This window comes from Trachemys scripta, chromosome 7 (assembly GCF_013100865.1).
Source record: "Trachemys scripta elegans isolate TJP31775 chromosome 7, CAS_Tse_1.0, whole genome shotgun sequence".
Lineage (NCBI taxonomy): Eukaryota > Metazoa > Chordata > Testudines > Emydidae > Trachemys > Trachemys scripta.
Genome location: NC_048304.1, coordinates 115121545 through 115138874, shown reverse-complemented (window position 1 = coordinate 115138874; position 17330 = coordinate 115121545). Strand labels below are relative to the sequence as shown.

At 42.2% G+C, this 17330-nt stretch overlaps 1 protein-coding gene across 2 annotated transcripts in view; it reads left to right on the top strand.

Annotated features, from left to right (window-relative positions):
• TDRD1 (tudor domain containing 1) overlaps window positions 1–17330 on the top strand; it is a 62959-nt gene that overhangs the window by 27379 nt on the left and 18250 nt on the right. Inside the window, exons 12-16 of one of the 2 annotated variants that reach the window (XM_034777101.1) lie at window positions 4245–4419; window positions 7236–7322; window positions 7564–7746; window positions 13921–14028; window positions 15328–15498. In XM_034777101.1, the coding sequence (XP_034632992.1) occupies window positions 4245–4419; window positions 7236–7322; window positions 7564–7746; window positions 13921–14028; window positions 15328–15498 (724 nt within the window). The remainder of the gene's footprint in view (window positions 1–4244; window positions 4420–7235; window positions 7323–7563; window positions 7747–13920; window positions 14029–15327; window positions 15499–17330) is intronic. The other variant, XM_034777102.1, reaches the window with a different exon arrangement.

The following is a 17330-nucleotide window of genomic DNA, read 5'->3' as shown; positions in this document are numbered from 1 at the left end:
AATAAGCGATGGTCACAACAATACCACCCTATACCGGAAACCTACTGACCGCTACACTTACCTACATGCCTCCAGCTTCCATCCAGGACACACCACACGATCCATTGTCTACAGCCAAGCTCTAAGATATAACCGCATTTGCTCCAATCCCTCGGATAGAGACAAGCACCTACAAGATCTCTATCAAGCATTCTTAAAACTACAATACCCACCTGCTGAAGTGAAAAAACAGATTGACAGAGCCAGACGAGTACCCAGAAGTCACCTCCTACAAGACAGGCCCAACAAAGAAAATAACAGAACACCACTAGCTGTCACCTTCAGCCCCCAACTAAAACCTCTCCAGCGCATCATCAGAGATCTACAACCTATCCTGAAAGATGATCCTTTACTCTCACAGATCTTGGGAGACAGACCTGTCCTCGCTTACAGACAACCCCCCCAACCTAAAGCAAATACTCACCAGCAACCACACATCACTGAACAAAACCACTAACCCAGGAACCTATCCTTGTAACAAACCCCGATGCCAACTCTGTCCACATATCTATTCAAGTGACATCATCATAGGACCTAATCACATCAGCCATACCATCAGGGGCTCGTTCACCTGCACATCTACCAATGTGATATATGCCATCATGTGCCAGCAATGCCCCTCTGCCATGTACATTGGCCAAACCGGACAGTCTCTACGCAAAAGAATTAATGGACACAAATCTGACATCAGGAATCAAAATACTCAAAAACCAGTGGGAGAACACTTTAACCTGTCTGGTCATTCAGTGACAGACCTGCGGGTGGCTATATTACAACAGAAAAACTTCAAAAACAGACTCCAACGAGAGACTGCTGTGTCTAGTTTGCATATCAATTCTAGCTCAATCAACTCCGGTTTGAATAAGGACTGGGAATGGCTGAGCCATTACAAACGTTGACTCTATCTCCCCTTGTAAGTACTCTCACACTTCTGATCACACTGTCTGTACTCGGCTAGCTTGATTATCACTTCAAAAGTTTTTTTTCTCTTAATTAATTGGCCTCTCAGAGTTGGTAAGACAACTCCCACCTGTTTATGCTCTCTGTATGTGTGTATATATATCTCCTCATTATATGTTCCATTCTATATGCATCCGAAGAAGTGGGCTGTAGTCCACGAAAGCTTATGCTCTAATAAATTTGTTAGTCTCTAAGGTGCCACAAGTACTCCTGTTCTTCTTTTTGCGGATACAGACTAACACGGCTGTTACTCTGAAACTTGCTGAGCTTCAGTTCATCTGCAAATTTGACACCATCAGATCAGGATTAAACAAAGACTGTGAATGGCTATCCAACTACAGAAACAGTTTCTCCTCCCTTGGTGTTCACACCTCAACTGCTAGCAGAGCACCTCACCCTCCCTGATTGAACTAACCTCGGTATCTCCACACTGATATATACCTGCCTCTGGAGATTTCCATTACTTGCATCTGAAGAAGTGAGGTTCTGACCCACGAAAGCTTATGCTCCCAGTACTTCTGTTAGTCTCAAAGGTGCCACAGGACCCTCTGTTGCTTTTTACAGATTCAGACTAACACGGCTACCCTTCTGATACTTGACTCCCAGTAATGATTGCATCTTATGATATTCTAAACAAAAAACTCTCAAGTATGCTGTCGCTGTTCATCACTTCACGCTGACTCAAGACATTCTAGGCTTCAGAGTTATAATGCTGGAATCTTGTATAGATCAGAAATCAGAGCTATTGGTCTAGCATTCACAGCTATCCCTTTCCACTCTGTGAGGTTTGACAGTCCAGGTCAGAGCACTCAATACAACAGCAATGTAGTAATATTTTGTAAGACAGGGAGGAACATGATCATTCCCTCTTCGCCAGGAAACTGTTTTTGGAACTGGTGCATTTGTCACCAAATCATTCCAGTAGCTCTGCTTCTGCCAGAATTATAAAATGTCCTAGGACCATCTCCACAGACAGTTCACAAGCAAACCACAGATGGACTGTCATGGACTCTGTCATCCAGAACATCTTTCTGTAAGTGGCGTCACCTGACTGTAGAACTGTTCGCCTCAAGAGTTAATGTCAGCTGTTTTGCTCAAAGGGGAGGGTCTGAGCCAGGTTCTCTGACAAGTGATTTTCTCAACTTGTGGACTTCAGGAATGATCTAGGCTTATCTACTGATACCATTAATACCGAGGGTTTTCAGAAACCGCATTGTAGGATTCAGCGGTGATGATCATATTAAAACCAGCAGAGTCAGTTCTGGTACTGGGACCTCATGAACTTGTCCACTCAGCCACAGATATCCTCATCTTTTAACTATCATAATCTCCCAGAATGAAGGACACTTTCTACATCTGGACCCAGCTTTGTTGCGCTTGACAGGGCGGATGGTGGCTTGCTAATGATCACGGAGAGAAGCTGCTCTACAGAGGTCAGAGCATACTAGTTCAGAAAAGACTCTATGAGACTAATATAAGCAGCCAAGTGGAAAAGATGTCCTGTTTGGGCGGAGCAATGCCATTTATGTCCTCTAAAGACTTCTATTCTTGCCATTGTGGATGATGCACTCTCACTGACTAACTCAGGGCTATCAGTCTGTTCAACCGGAGTACGCTGAGCAATATCAGCTCCTTCCCCTGAGAGTCGCATCATATTCTCCTTCCCCACAGTAGCCAGGTTCCTTAAGGCTCTTATTTTCCCCCCCAGTCCCAGAGCCCTCTCCTTCCTGAGATCCCAGTGTAGTCTTACCTGGGTTAATGGGTTTTCCTTTTTGAGTCCCTCTCATCATGGTCATTCTTGCTCACTCTATCATCCGTCTCTGAAGAGGGCCTTATATGTCTACATAGCAGGTAGGAGGTGTAAAAACCCAGTGTGACTGTGGCACCCTAGGTGGTGACTTCGGCTAGCTGCCTGCATACAATCCATGACCCCATGGGTATGTACTCTGGCAGTTAGCCCAAGCCAGCACCTGTGCCAACACAGCCACACTGCTATTTTTAGCATGCTAACTTGAGTAGAGCTTGCATGTGAATGTCTACCTGTGTTAGGATTTGCACCTGCTAGCTGCTGTGCAGACATAACTGAAGTGGCTATACCATCAACTCAAAAGTTTGAAATTCAGGCTCTTTTATGTCCTATCCGTCTTGGCGTGTTCCGTTAGGACAAAGTACCCTAAGGCCTCATGCTACATTTTTTTCCCCTCAGTGGTAGCCTTCCATTTAAATCAGATGATTTATCTGCCTGTTTTCTTAAGGACCACTACAAAGAGAAGCTAGAAAGTACACATTTGGTGTGTGTAGGGCTCTTTCATTTTACCTTGACAGGATCAAGCCTTTCAGACTCCCTGAGACTATTTGTAGCATTCGAAGGTAGGATGAAAGTTCAGGCAAGATCTACCGAAAACCTAAGTGTGTGGGTATCTAATTGTATTAAGGTATGCTATGAGCTAACAAGATCAGATCCACCCATGCAGGTAAGAGCCAACTCCATTGGAACTCGGGCTTCCCTGAGATGCATACCTATCTGAAATCCTCAGCGTGGCTGCTCTGGGATCAGTCCACACGTTGTCACGTTACACAGCCTAGTTGGAGCATCAAGATCTGAAACCCACTTTAGCAGAGCTGTCCTGCAGCCTTTATTTAAGTAGACTTTCTGAGCACCCACCTCCTTTATACTAGGTCACTGCTTGTTAGTCACCAAAAGTGGAATACGTATTGACAGTCATTTAGAGAGAACAGTTACATGCTCTATAGTAACTGGCCCTTTGAGATGTTGTCCACATATATAATATTCCATTGCCCTCCCTCCTTCTCCTATGAAGTTCTATAGCACCAGGATTCTGAGTCTGTGAAAGAACTGAAGGACGGGGTGGAAGGGGAGGCGCAAGGGTAATCTTGAACATGGGGTACATGTGCACGCCAGAAGTGGAGTATATATGGACAATAGGTCTTGAAGACACATCTGCACTTATTGTAGGGTCTGTAACCATTTTGTATGGCACAATGAATGAGGATAACAGTGGAGGCAGGGAAAGAACAGGAACAAGAATTACAATATATTGTCACTTAGTTCCCCTGTAACCGTAGTACCTTATGTAAACAGCTTGAATTGTTAATATGGACTTCATTGACTTGAGTGCAAAAACAAAAATAAGAACCAGTGACTGTTTCTTGCAAACCAAAGATTTTGTAAGCCATAATTTTATTTTCTTAAAAAATGTATTCTTTATGGTCCTCTCTTTCAGGCCATTAAGTGTTGTGTTGCTAATGTTGTTCCAAAACAAGGAGGATGGAACAAAGACTGTGCTAGCATTATTACCCCTCTGCTCGTGGGACAGGACTGTTCGGTGACTGTTGTTGACCTATTACAGGAGGAGATGATGACTTGTTTTGCTGTAGATGTTGTCCTGCCAGGTTCTGGTAAGATGGGTTTGATTGTTCAGGGAAATATCTTCAAAATAGTCTGTTTTGATTCTCATTTCTGTTCCCTTAAAGCAGTGTTTCCCAAACTTGGGACGCCGCTTGTTTAGGGAAAGCCCCTGGCGGGCTGGGCCAGTTTGTTTACCTGCCGCGTCCGCAAGTCCGGCCGATCGCGGCTCCCAGTGGCCGCGGTTCACTGCTCCAGGCCAATGGAAGCTGCTGGAAACAGCGTGGGCTGAGGGACGTACTGGCTGCTGCTTCCAGCAGCTCCCATTGGCCTGGAGCGGCGAACCACGGCCACTGGGAACCACCATCGGCCGGACCTGTGGACGCGGCAGGTAAACAAACGGGCCCGGCCCGCCAGGGGCTTTCCCTAAACAAGCGGCGTCCCAAGTTTGGGAAACACACTGCCTTAAAGTGTTCTACAGAAATGAGATCTCACACTTTTTACCTAAAATGTTTAGTTTTCTAGTCTTAGAAATTTGAATTGCTGCAATAGAGATCTTGTTTTCAGAAGTTGTGTGTCTTGATTGGCTTAATCTCATGCTTTGTTGACTACCTTTATAAACTTAAACTTAAATTCTTCAATAGTGAACCTTTTTTTATTATCCAGACTTTCTAAATGATCTTGTTAATTTTCTTTCCATATGGTGCTAGTCTTTATAGAGCTCTTGTATACTGGCATGTAGTGACTTGGGGTTATTTCCTTACGTTCTTTCTTACTGTAATAGTAAAAAAAATTTCACGCTGTTTACTTTGATGTAGTTGCCTTTTCCAGGAACAACTGTAACTCTGCTCTGTAGTGATGTTACACAGTAATAATATGGCTGTGACTAATGTGTCTTAGTTTTTGTGGTCCTAGTGTACATTAAATGAATTCTCAAAGACATAGCCGATTTTATTTTTCCCCTCAAGTCATCGCTACAGGGCAGACTCAGGTTGTTTTGGGTCCCTAAACTGTCCATTGCTTAGCTTAAGATGTTTGGATTTCTTTTAATTATTACCTTAACTTTGAATTTCCTGAGTTTTTAATGCATGGTTTTGGGGAAAAAAAAAAGTTTATCCTTAAATTACTGGTACATACTCTCAACCTTAAACCCAGCTTCTAAGAGTGTTGTGTTCGTTTTTTTTTTTTTTCTCCTGGGACTTTCCTTATTTTTTAAAAATTTATTTAAGATTACATACTTAACTAACATAAAAACTAAACAAGAATTCCCCCCAGAATGCTACTATGTGATATTTCTAATTATTTGAAGTCATAATACCAACCTTAAATCTTTACATGTTAAGGACAGAGTCCTCAGTAGAGAAGAGTAGCATGAAGCAGCCAGAGTGCATTGGCCACCTAAGCAGCTGTAAACCCAGCCTTGCATTGCTATAACAGCTGAGATAAACTAGTGGATCTGGACCTAAGTTTGCAATTAATGTATTGGTTTTGAGAGCTCTTAATGAAACCAGTGCTATGTGAAGAGGGGAGGCCGGGAGAGCTCAGTTCTATTGTACCTGCCCTTTTAGGGTTCCCATTGTGCTGCTGCTTTGGTGCGCAGTGCTGCGTTGGTGTGCCATGAAGTTAAGGCAGTGGTACCATCTAGTTCAGGGGTGGCCAACCTGTGGCTCCGGAGTTAATGTGGCTTCAGAAGTTAATATGCAGCTCCTTGTATAGGGACCGACTCCGGGACTGGAGCTACAGGCTCTAACTTTCCAATGTGCTGGGGGGTGCTCAGGCCCTGCCCCCACTCCACCCCTCCCCTGAACCTGTCATGCCCTTGCTCTTTCCCTCTCCGAGACTCCTGCACGCCATGAAACAGCTGATTGGGAGGGGAAGGTGCCGATTGGCGAAGCTGTCAGTGGGTGGGAGGCGCTGGGGGGCGGGGCGGGCTGCTGATGTATTACTGTGGCTCTTTGGCAATGTACAGTGGTAAATTCTGGCTCGTTCTCAGGCTCAGGTTGGCCACCCTGATCTAGTCTTTTAGTCAGCCACAGAACCTTTAAAGAGTAGGGATATTTGAGCCAGCTAACTTACCAATGAGAACTCTTGACATGCAAGTAGTTTCCTGCATGCTATTGTGTAATGATAGCAAATAGAATTATTAGCTATAAAGGAAGAATGCTGATTGAATTACAGTGGCCCCACTTAAGTTATCTGAGCCTGGAAGTAGCCTGTATAATAACAGATACGATTGTTAATAACTTAGCTTAATTATAACCCAACTTCTTCAAATATAGGTTGTGCATGAGATCAAACTCTCAAACAGACAAAATTAATTTTAAGTATTTGTGTTGTTCTACTCATTTGGGACAAAGAGAAGAGACTGTCAGACACTGAAGATCTTAAAGGACCCCGTTTTTAATTAACTAATTCATAAGCTAATGGATTTACTTGTAAATTCTCAGGCCTCATTCTGTACTCAAAGTGCTGTAAGTTTGGGGAAGATCTGGAGAGGTTGAATCCTGCTTGGTGTGACACATGGAACTCAGCCTTAACTATAGAGTGATAACAAATTGAGTAACCATTGTTATAGATATTTTGGTGAAGTGAAATTAGCAAGGCAATAATATTTGAGAAATGGGTGTTTTTAGGAAGCTTCTGAGTAGTCAAACTACTCTGAGACTTGTGTTTATATCTATATAAAAATGTTATTCAACACCCACGGCATGCTAGATGCTTGACCAACAAGTAAAATAGACATAGTCTAGGTCAGATTTTCCAGGGTTAATAGTTTAGAGAGTGTGTTCAGAAAACATGATTTAAAAAACTAGTCTGAGACTGCCTTTGTATGGTAAATTAGTTTAATTTACATAAATATGTATTTTAGGGAAACGCCTAGATAAAATACTTCTCGAAATGGGACATGAATTGAGTCCAAAGAGGAAAGAAACTAAGAAAACGGACCCAGATACAGGTGAGCAAACCAGTCAGGCTTTTGACAGATTGATCTGAAATTTGGGAATGGTATCTTCTCCTATTTTGAATGGTGTGGAGATAATGGTGAAGTTAGGTTGCCCTCTGTTTCAAACTGTTACTTAAGATGTTGGACAGTGGAACTAGCTTCAGTTCACCGTTGACTGTGATGTGGTGTGTTTTTCTTATTAGAATATTCACTCAGTAAAATAGCTTCTCCTATTATGTTTGTATTTCCTCAGGTACTGTGTTACAAAAGGATTCTGAGGGAGAAAGAGAAAAAACAGCTGAAGATGAAGAACTGGTTCAGAATAGTGACTTAGCCATAAAAGTTGTTTCCGTTTCCGTGGGAGATACATTTTCTGGTGTAGTTGCCCATATTCAAACACCAGAAGACTTTTTCTGTCAGCAGATGCATAATGGCCGTAAGTTAATATATTCATACAGGTCATTCTAAAGTAAAAGTGTTAACATCATTATTTATGCAAAAATGGTAAATTACAATTATATATACTATTTTCTTTTTAACAAAAAGCACCTGAAAGTCCCAGGGGAAGAAGGTGGGACCAGAAGGAAGGGAAATTGAGTTAGGGCTCCTAGTTTATTCCCCCAGAATAAGAGCTGCATGCAACTTGAAGCCTAGAATACCTGATGAGGACTCAGTGGACCCTATGAGTCTGGAAGAGGCTGAAAACAGCAGGATCCTATGGCACAGAGTTTAGCTTTCTTGTGTGGCCACTTGACAGAATTATTTTTTCTGCCTTGCTTGTACAAAAAGTGTTTTGTTTCTGTTTTTGTTTTTGTTTTGTTTTTATTTTTGATTTGTTGAACTGACCCAAATATATTGTTTAATGCTGAGCTGATACTAAACTAATACTTATAGTGCAATATTTCCTTATAGCAGTTACAGTTTGAGTGCTTGATGCCCCTATTCTCTCTCATGGCTAAATCCACAGATTGTCAGTATGGGTCATTGCCTGTCTGCCCCCTACTGCTACAGAATCAAAGCTGATTGGATAGCAGACAAGGGACTAGCCCCCACTTTCCAGAGACCTCCTCCCCTCAGTTTCGGGTTTGTTCTGCCTCCAGTAGCTACTGGCAAGGAAGTGGAATCCAGTACCTGCTGCAAGAGAGAATGGGAAAGCAAAACCCAAAATATAAAGATGCAGTTTGTCTCATACAGCGCCACTCCCAACTGCTCAAGTAACGGGCTATGAGAATGATGGAGAAGGTCCAGACAGGAGACCAAGGCTACGCTTGTTCTGCATCTCTGCAATAAGCTTATGCCTTGTTTTCCAACTGCCTCATTCTCTGGGTTGGAAATTGTTTCGCTCTGGTGGCCTTATTTTGACCCAGGAGCTAGTTCCCTACCAGCAGGGAGTTTGACAGCCAGACTGCGAATGTCTTGAAGGATGGAGGAAAAATGGAGATCCCTTTGGCCACCAGAGGCAGATGCATCAAAGGACAGCATCCTGGCACAGGGAAACCATAGGCGGGCCTGGCTGAATCTGCCAGATGCAGGACAAGAAGTGACTAGTAAGACTGTTTCAGGGATGTGCCCTCTTGCAATGCGGGTCACATCATTCCCACTCCCCCCCCCCCCCCCCAATCCGTGGCAGGAAATTCAGTCTCCTTCCATTAGCCTCTGGGAAAGTCAGGAATTCTGCATATACAGATACATAGGGAAGAAGGGAATCTCATCAGGAAGAAATTATTTCTTGGGCTAGGCAGCTCTTGGGTTTGGTATGAAAAGCATTGTTACCTCAAAGTCTGCTGTCTTGGAGCCCTGGGCAGCAGCTTAGTGTCCCCTTACTAGCATATGGTCTGCTCTCAAAAGGGCAAAGATAAAGAGATGCATTTAGCAGAGGAGGTTCACGGGACTCCTCACCTGACTCAGATTCCCAATCCCCACCTCCCCTAAAGAGTAAAATTTTAAAAAGGGGGGGGGGGAAAGGGTTCAAGAAATTACCACAGAAATCTAGGAAAAAAACTTGGCCTGTTCTTCTGAGAATAGCAGTTTCTTTGACTCCTCACCAGAGCAAAAACTCTGCTCACGAGGTTTTGATCCATGGAAAGAAAAGAATAATAAAAGGAATAGAATTGTTTGTGTCTGATTTTTCTTTATTTTCATCATCATTTAATTCATTTTCATCCTCATCTTCATGTGTATCATCAAAAGAAAAAAGACTAGGAAGTATGTTCAATCCAAGTCCCAGAGAGGACTTGTCAGGATTTTCTTCAGAGCACTCGGCTTTTTTTTGTTGCTCTGCCTGGCGGACCCCCCTCCCCATGTCCCCCCGATATTTTCTTCCTCTCATCTGGTCACCCTATGGCAGTAGCCCGTATAATTATAAGATACAATCGTTAATAACTTCTTCAAATGGCCAGGACTACTTCAGTGGATGACTAGTAGTCCCCAGGTTTGGATCTTTTCCTCCCTCAATGAGGTGGTCAACCCATCCTCTTCAGGGGTTTGACAAACTTAAGATCTTTGAGGACCTCTTGATGTGGATTACAGATACCCTTGACATACCACCTGAACTGACTCAGGAAAAGCAGTAGACTGTTGGATGTTCTCCACCAACAATACTGAGCAGAATAGCAATGCACATTAATAAGTCTCTCCAAGTTGGCCAATGAACCTTGCATACTTCTGTCTCCATCCCACCCTTTGAGCCCTTGGCAACCTGCTCTTTTATCATTTCTCCGGGCTAATGTGACCGCTATCCGGACACTTCCTGAAGAGTTGGTGAAGATCCTCATGGCAGAGTTTCCCTAAACTATATTCTATAAGGATGAGTTCAGGCCTCCTCAAGTTTTTGCCTAAGATGATATTGGATTTTCACCTCAATCTATTCATCTCCTACTATTGTTTCTAAAACCCCACTCTAATCCAGCCAAAGTGAAACTATAAACCTTGGACATAGTGAAAGCTTTATCCTTTTTTATTTAGACAGAATTAAGTCATTCAGAGTATTACCAAGAGTGGTCATGACTTTCGTGGAGAGTTTCCTCTGACCCTCTATCTCCCTTCAGATTATCCAAGTGGGTTTTGGACTGCATCAGACTTCGCTCTCAAGGGGTTAACAAGACATTGTCAGGACGCATTCCACCAGGGCTCATGCAATCTCAGCAACTTCCCAGTCAAACGCTTGGATTTCTGAAACGTGGTGTGGTCACATAGAGCTAGGTTCACATGTTCACTTCCCGCTACTTCCTGGTTTGGGTTTCCAGATCAGATGCCAACTTTGGTAGACCAGTTCGCCAGTCACTCTTCAAGTTAAACTTCTCTTCCACCTCTTGTAGAAATAATTGCTTGCTACAAGTGCAATCGGTGTGGACAATCACTTGAGAAAATGGTTACTTACCTTATGGTAAGTGTGGTTCTTTGAGATGTGGTGTTCACACAGATTCCACTACCCACCTTGCATCCTCACTATGTGGGATTTTTATTGTCAAAGGAACTGAGTAGCAGTTGCATGTCCTGCTTGGCGGCAGTGGGCAAGAAGATATGAGGGATGCTATTCAAAAATAATCTGATCTTGTGCGTATAAGGCACTTGTGTACCAAAAGTGGAATCTGTGTGGACAACTCATTTGGAGAGCCAGTTGCTGTAGGGTAAGTAGCTGTCCTTTTCAGTTTTTCCAATGGAAAAATCAAAACATTTTAGTAAATCAGAATTTTCTCTATTTTAAAATTTTGATTTTACAAAAAATATTTTCTGTTGAAGAATAATTTTGACTAAAAAATATATACTAGAGCTGGCTGGGAATTTTCTAACAGGAATTCATCCTCTAGATCACCGAATAGAATTCATCACTCTTGTAAAGATTGGCTTTCTGTGATATGTGGTGTTCAGGCATGTACACATCAAAACAGAACAGTGTTTTTTTCCACTTACATGTTTTCACCTCTGAACAATCTTGGACCTGATAGACTTTTGTCATCTCCAGAGATTCAAGATGAAGGTGCCATGGTTAGTCATTTAGCTGGTGCTCTGAAGAAATTCTTGGATTTCATAGATCTATAAGGTACTTGTCTGGAGCACAAAAAATACCTGATTCTGTTGGAAACGTGTAATTCCAATACTGCACTTTGCCTTTCATCTGGGAAGCCGCTTCTGAGATTTATTAAACTTATCAGTGGTAGCTGCCAACTTCCAGAAGTGGAGAACCTTAAAGATTTCCTGTCTTGGTGACTGGCTGGTCAGGGACAAGTCTCCCAGAAGACAGTCAAAAATATACCAGAGATCCTCCATTTGAAGCTCATAAGACTTTCTTGCATTATATTAAACCCATTTCTGATGGCCCAGTTGTTGAACCATAAGAATGAAGAGCTCTATCCCGTGATTTGAGACCAAAGGTTACCTTGATGAGGGGGGGAAAAAAATGCCTGCCTTTTGTTCCAGACATGGCAAACCATAAGGAAGCAGATTGCATTGTACAGTGTTATGAGGGGTCCTTGAATCTCTTTAACTTCTGTAAAGCCTTGAATTCTCTCAACTAGAGCCTAGGTAAAAGATTTTGTAGAACAGGTCTGCAAAGTTTTATTGTAATGGAGTCAAGTTCTGCTTTAGTTAAGGTTGAATTGTAGTGTTCTAAAAATCTGTTGTGGTCAGATGTGCTTAGATTGTCTTGAAGTATGCTGTGTCTTACGGGAGTGTGGGGTAGGGTTAGTGATCAAATTTGGGGTCATTTGAGCAAATTTTCCCTCAAGCATTTCATGTAGTCCACAAACTACCAAACTTTTGCATGCACACCTGGGGCTTGGATCACCCCCCCCACCACCACCTAATCTGTTGCTTGACATTTTAGCTCAGCTGGTGCATGGCACCCACAGCCCCTTTGAGGAAGCAGTATTGAAAACATTATTAAAGGACGTATGTAGTTCTCTAGGATGGTATATGCTCAACACTCACACATCACATTACAATGTGCATGTGCAGAAAGACTAGGGAAAGCTGTTTCCACCCAACCAAGTTTCGCATATCCCTTGGTGGCTCAAGGGGACATGCTCTGGCTGTCAAAAGCTGAGCTATACCAAGGCACTGTAAGTTTGAATCTTACCTTTTGGCAGAAATCTTAGAGCTCTGTAGACCTGATGCAACTATCCACCTATGTCAAGGGTTGTGGGTTTTTTTAATATAATCTGAGTAAAGCAGCTAATTCCGAAGGGGCTCAAATGACTTGTGAGGGAAAATGACATACAAATATTTGCTATAAAGTGCTTGGGGGTGTGAGAGTTGAGAGTGCAAGCAGATGGGGCAGAGAATAGGTGTAGAGATTTAGGGTGGGATGATGTGGGGAGGAGGATTTGGGGGGATTAGGAGTTGCTGGAGCCCTATTCCTCTCAGGGGCTCTGAGCCTCTCTCCCTGCCTCCCATGTGAGCTGGGATCGGTGGGGGAGGGAGGAGATGAGCAGGAGTGCTGAAAGTAATGCAGATTTATACCTCTGAAAACTTAGGAAATGCAAATGTAAAGTACATATCACTCCTATGCAGGGTGGGAGGCTGACAGGGTGGGGGAAGGCCTGGCCTGGCCTGTATTTCAAGCAGAACTCAGACCTCTGAAAACCAGGAAATAGAACGAAGATACACACCAACACAACCTTAACTCTGATCTCTTTGTTATGATCTTATTGAGGCATTACTCACTTACTCACTTTGCCTCTGCAGATAGTGCTGAATTTAGGGAATAGACAGTCCAACAGCGATCACCTACCCTAACACTACCTCTTTAGGCAAAACATATGGTTAGGTGAGCTATACAGAACAGGAGCTACTTACACCCGACCTTCACTCAAACATAGTTTACTCCACAGAAACAGCATACACCTGCTAAATTTTACAACCCCTTCACCATTAGGCACAGGATGGTATTTAACACTGTACTTTCACTTAGCCATCATTAAACCCACAGACCACTCGTATCCTACCTTACTACTGCCAGTCCCCCTGGCAAGAAGATCCCTTTGTACCGCTATTGACGCAGCCTACAGAACTCATTGCTGAAATGAGGCATCCTAGATCTCTCAAGGTACATACGCACCTCTTTCCTTTGATCATGCTATACCTAACAGTGAATGCAGCAGCAGTGCATGCTGATAATTCCCAGTGGCTATTGCCAGCTCCAGGGCTCAGTTAGAATTGTCCCTTAATTCCTTATTCTTTGGTTTTCAGAGGTTTGAATTTTGCTGAACTCCCTGGAATGCCCTGGAAGGGCACTAGGAACCACCAGCCAACTTTAACTCTGCGTTAATGAAGTTTCTCATTGAATTAGATTTTTACAGAGCTGATGTGCCTTTGCTGTCACAAGTTTTGACCAGCACTGAGACTGAAAAACCATCCCACCCAGTTATACAGAAAGAAGTTGATTTTTGTCCACTGGAGAAATACCATTGATTATAGGAAACCTCTGTTCTTTCAGGCTTTTGGAAAATCCTTCTCTTGACACAAAAAGGAGTCTAACACTGTGATTTTTTTTTTTTTTGTAATAGAGTAATCTTAATTTTGTGCATTGAGTTAAAAGGGTTTGTCTTGTAATGCTTGCTTAAAGAAGTCTTGTTAATGAGTAATTTCCAAAAACATTTCTTGTCAACAGGCCAGCTCGCTGAGCTTCAAGTATCCTTGGGTGAATACTGTAACAAAATCCCTACTATCCCAAATTTCTGTCCAGCTGTTGGAGATGAGTGTTGTGCCCAGTTTACAGGTAAAGGAGACTCTAAATGGCTAATCGCTATTATGTTTAATTTCTTACCCAATTAAACTAAATCTCTATAAAGCACTCTTAAATAGATTTGAGTGTCTACATTAGAGAGTTGCACTGATTAAACTTTTTGAGACATATATTTAATTCAAAGATCTTTCTAAGTGTAGACAGGGCTTTTATCCTTTTACTTGGACCCAGTTTACCTGTGGACACAGAATTTTCAGCCATGTCTATGGTAACCAGTGTTGTGACCAGACACCAGCTGTGATTAAGAGCCTGGAAACCGTACTTACATCAAGGAAACCATAAAATTGGATAAATTCTTGGGTAGAAATGCTTTTAGGGAAATCCTGAAGAAATTGCTAGCTCCTTAGGCCGGAGGAAGAGAGTACTTCCGATGTGCTAAATAAACAGTTTTTCTTGTGTCCAGAAACAGTATGGGATCCATAATACAAGAAACAAGAAAATGGGGAGCAGAGAAGCCGTGCAACATCCAGTAATGTTTACTTTGATATTGGCAGGGGGATTTGGTCTTTGCTCATCTGTTTCAGTGAACATAGTTGTGATAGTGGAGTAAAGTTAGCTAATATCTCACTTTACGTTTCCAAATGCCTTAACACCATCTAAACCTATTGCTATCCCTTTTTTTACCTGAATGATTGGACCTGCAGATTGTTTCCAGGAGGAGGAAAAATTGATCGTCGGGTATTTCTTTATCAATAAACAGGATTGCATCAAAGTCCTGTTTCCCTGAGTGCAGTAGGAATTAAACAAGAGATGGTTATTTGCCCACTTTCCTAAGCCCCTTTCCAGCTAGCACCTAGCCCTAAAATGTTCTAACTTAGCTGCTTCTCAGGGCCATGCTCCTAGTGCTTTTTCTGGCTGTCTCCTTTGCTTTCTTGTTGCTTTTTCTGTCTGCTTCTGTAGTCTTTCTGCTGTTTCTGACAGATGCCTCTCCATCAAGCACTACCCAGTGAAACCTCTCTGGCCACATAGCTCTGTTTCTGGTGGAACTTACGTGTGCCTTTGTTTTGGGCAGTGATGTGCCCATGTTTTGGGTGGAATCTCCTGTTTCAGCTATCTGATTCCATTAAGGAGCTTATATTTTTTTCTTATTTATTTTGAATGAAGGGTGGCTGTTATACTTAACAGCTCCAACAAGGTTTAACTCAATCCATGACAATATTATAGTTCAGAGCCATTGCATTTATTCATGTATTCATATGTTGCCAAGAAATCCTTTTGATGCTTAGGAATTAATTATTCACAGAATGTTTGTATCTGCATCTTTCCTTCCAGAAGACAATCAGTGGTATCGTGCCTCTGTTCTAGCATATACTTCTGAAGATACTGCTTTAGTGGGCTACATAGATTATGGTAACTTTGAAGTTCTCCAAGTGACTAGACTTCGCCCTATTATTCCAAAATTATTGGAGTTGCCAGTGCAAGCTATAAAGTGTACATTAGCAGGTATGAAATGAACTACAAGCTATTGCAGGTGGGATGAAAAATAAAGTTCAAAACAGATTTGGGGGGAAATTTTTTCAGAATTTGCCTAATTTAAGACCAGATACAGCTACTGTGTGATGGAGGAAGGGAGGGAGGATGAGGTTAATGGTGGAAAGCTACCTGTAGAAAATCAAATTAGCACTTCATAGTGTTAACAGGAACATTAAAATTCATAAAGCTAAAATCCTTTCAAATGTGCATAATAAAGATATCTAGTAAAAATGAATAAAATATACTGTAAGAGCTGGACTGTCCTCAGATATGCACTCGGGCATTGTGCATATGCCCTTGGTTCTAATTTGTTGAGGCACTGGCTGCAATGACTTTCTTAGGCACCAATTCTTTCTTGGCACCAATGCTTTCTTTGAACTGAAGAGGCAGACACACAGCTGTTCAAAGTGCAGTTTTCTGATAGAGTGTAATCTGCAAAACCTCATCTTTTTCTTCTTGGACAAATCGAACGAAACCACTTTTTGTTAAATTTGACAGCACAGAATACTTTTTGGCAAACTATGGATCAGATGTTCCCTTGGATCACAGTGGCTTTTTTGAAGCCTCTGAACATTTTCTTAACATTGCCAGTAAGGAATATTCAATGTAATCCTGTCAAAAGGACAAGGCTGAGATGCTGCTCCGGCTCGAAAGCTTTGTAAAAGAGGAAAACCTTAAAGGATGGCTTGTTTCTTTAGGGATGGAATCCATGCATATGGGGCATGCCCTGCAAATCACACTGCATGGAATCAGCAATAGATATTTTGGTGTTGCAAGAAGTGCATGTTTTGGAATCGGACTGTTTCTGTGCCAGAATTGCAGTGCAGTTCCTATAAATGGAGCAGTTCATTGATAAGAATGAAGACTAGAGTAGACTAATACCACATGAAACATGGAGATGTTTGCCTTGAATTGAACCAACAGTTGGCACTGAGGCATCGGATACCATACAGTGGAAAGTCTAATGTTAACTTTTTAGAACTACCACCAAAAATCTAAAACACAACATAGGGAAATAGCAAAGTAGAAAGCGGTGCTGAAGAGTGTTGGGGATTCCATCTTAATATATGCCTGAGTCCAGTCATTGCATCCTGAAGCCCAATGATTACTGCTTTTCTAGGGGGCTCTTGTCACTGAGAGTGTATTGCAAAACACAAGTATGTCTATACTGGCAATCATCTACAACTACAGTTACTAAGTAATCTTTCTTTTAAGGGTTTCCATCATTAAAACTGTTAAGCAATACAAAAATTGAATCTCTCTTTGCAGTATTGAGATGTGTTGGAGGAGCACTTACCATATCTAACAAGTGGAGCTCTGATCTCTAGGCTCTGTCTAGACCAAGGGTTCTCAAACTGGGGGTTGGGACCCCTTAGGGGGTCACGAGGTTATTACATGGGGAATTGCAGCGGTCAGCCTCCACCCCAAAACCCGCTTCACCTCCAGCATTTATAATAGTGTTAAATATGCAAAAAAAAGTGTTTAATTTATAAGGGGGGGTCGCACTCAAAGGCTTGCTGTGTGAAAGGGGTCACCGCTACAAAAGTTTGAGACCACTGCTCTAGACACTACCTTAATAGTTCCCTTCAGCATTTTGTAACCCTGACATTAAATCACTGGCATGTGCTGCTGTTGATTTGATGCATATTAAAATGGCAAGTAATTTCAACCATTGACCATGTTGTTCATTCTTCGTTTTGTGAAGCTGTTTTATGAATTAGTTCAAGAATGGGGGAAGAACAACTCCCAATACCTACAGTCCAGCTTGAAATAAGATAATTCTTTCCTTTAAATTTCACTTT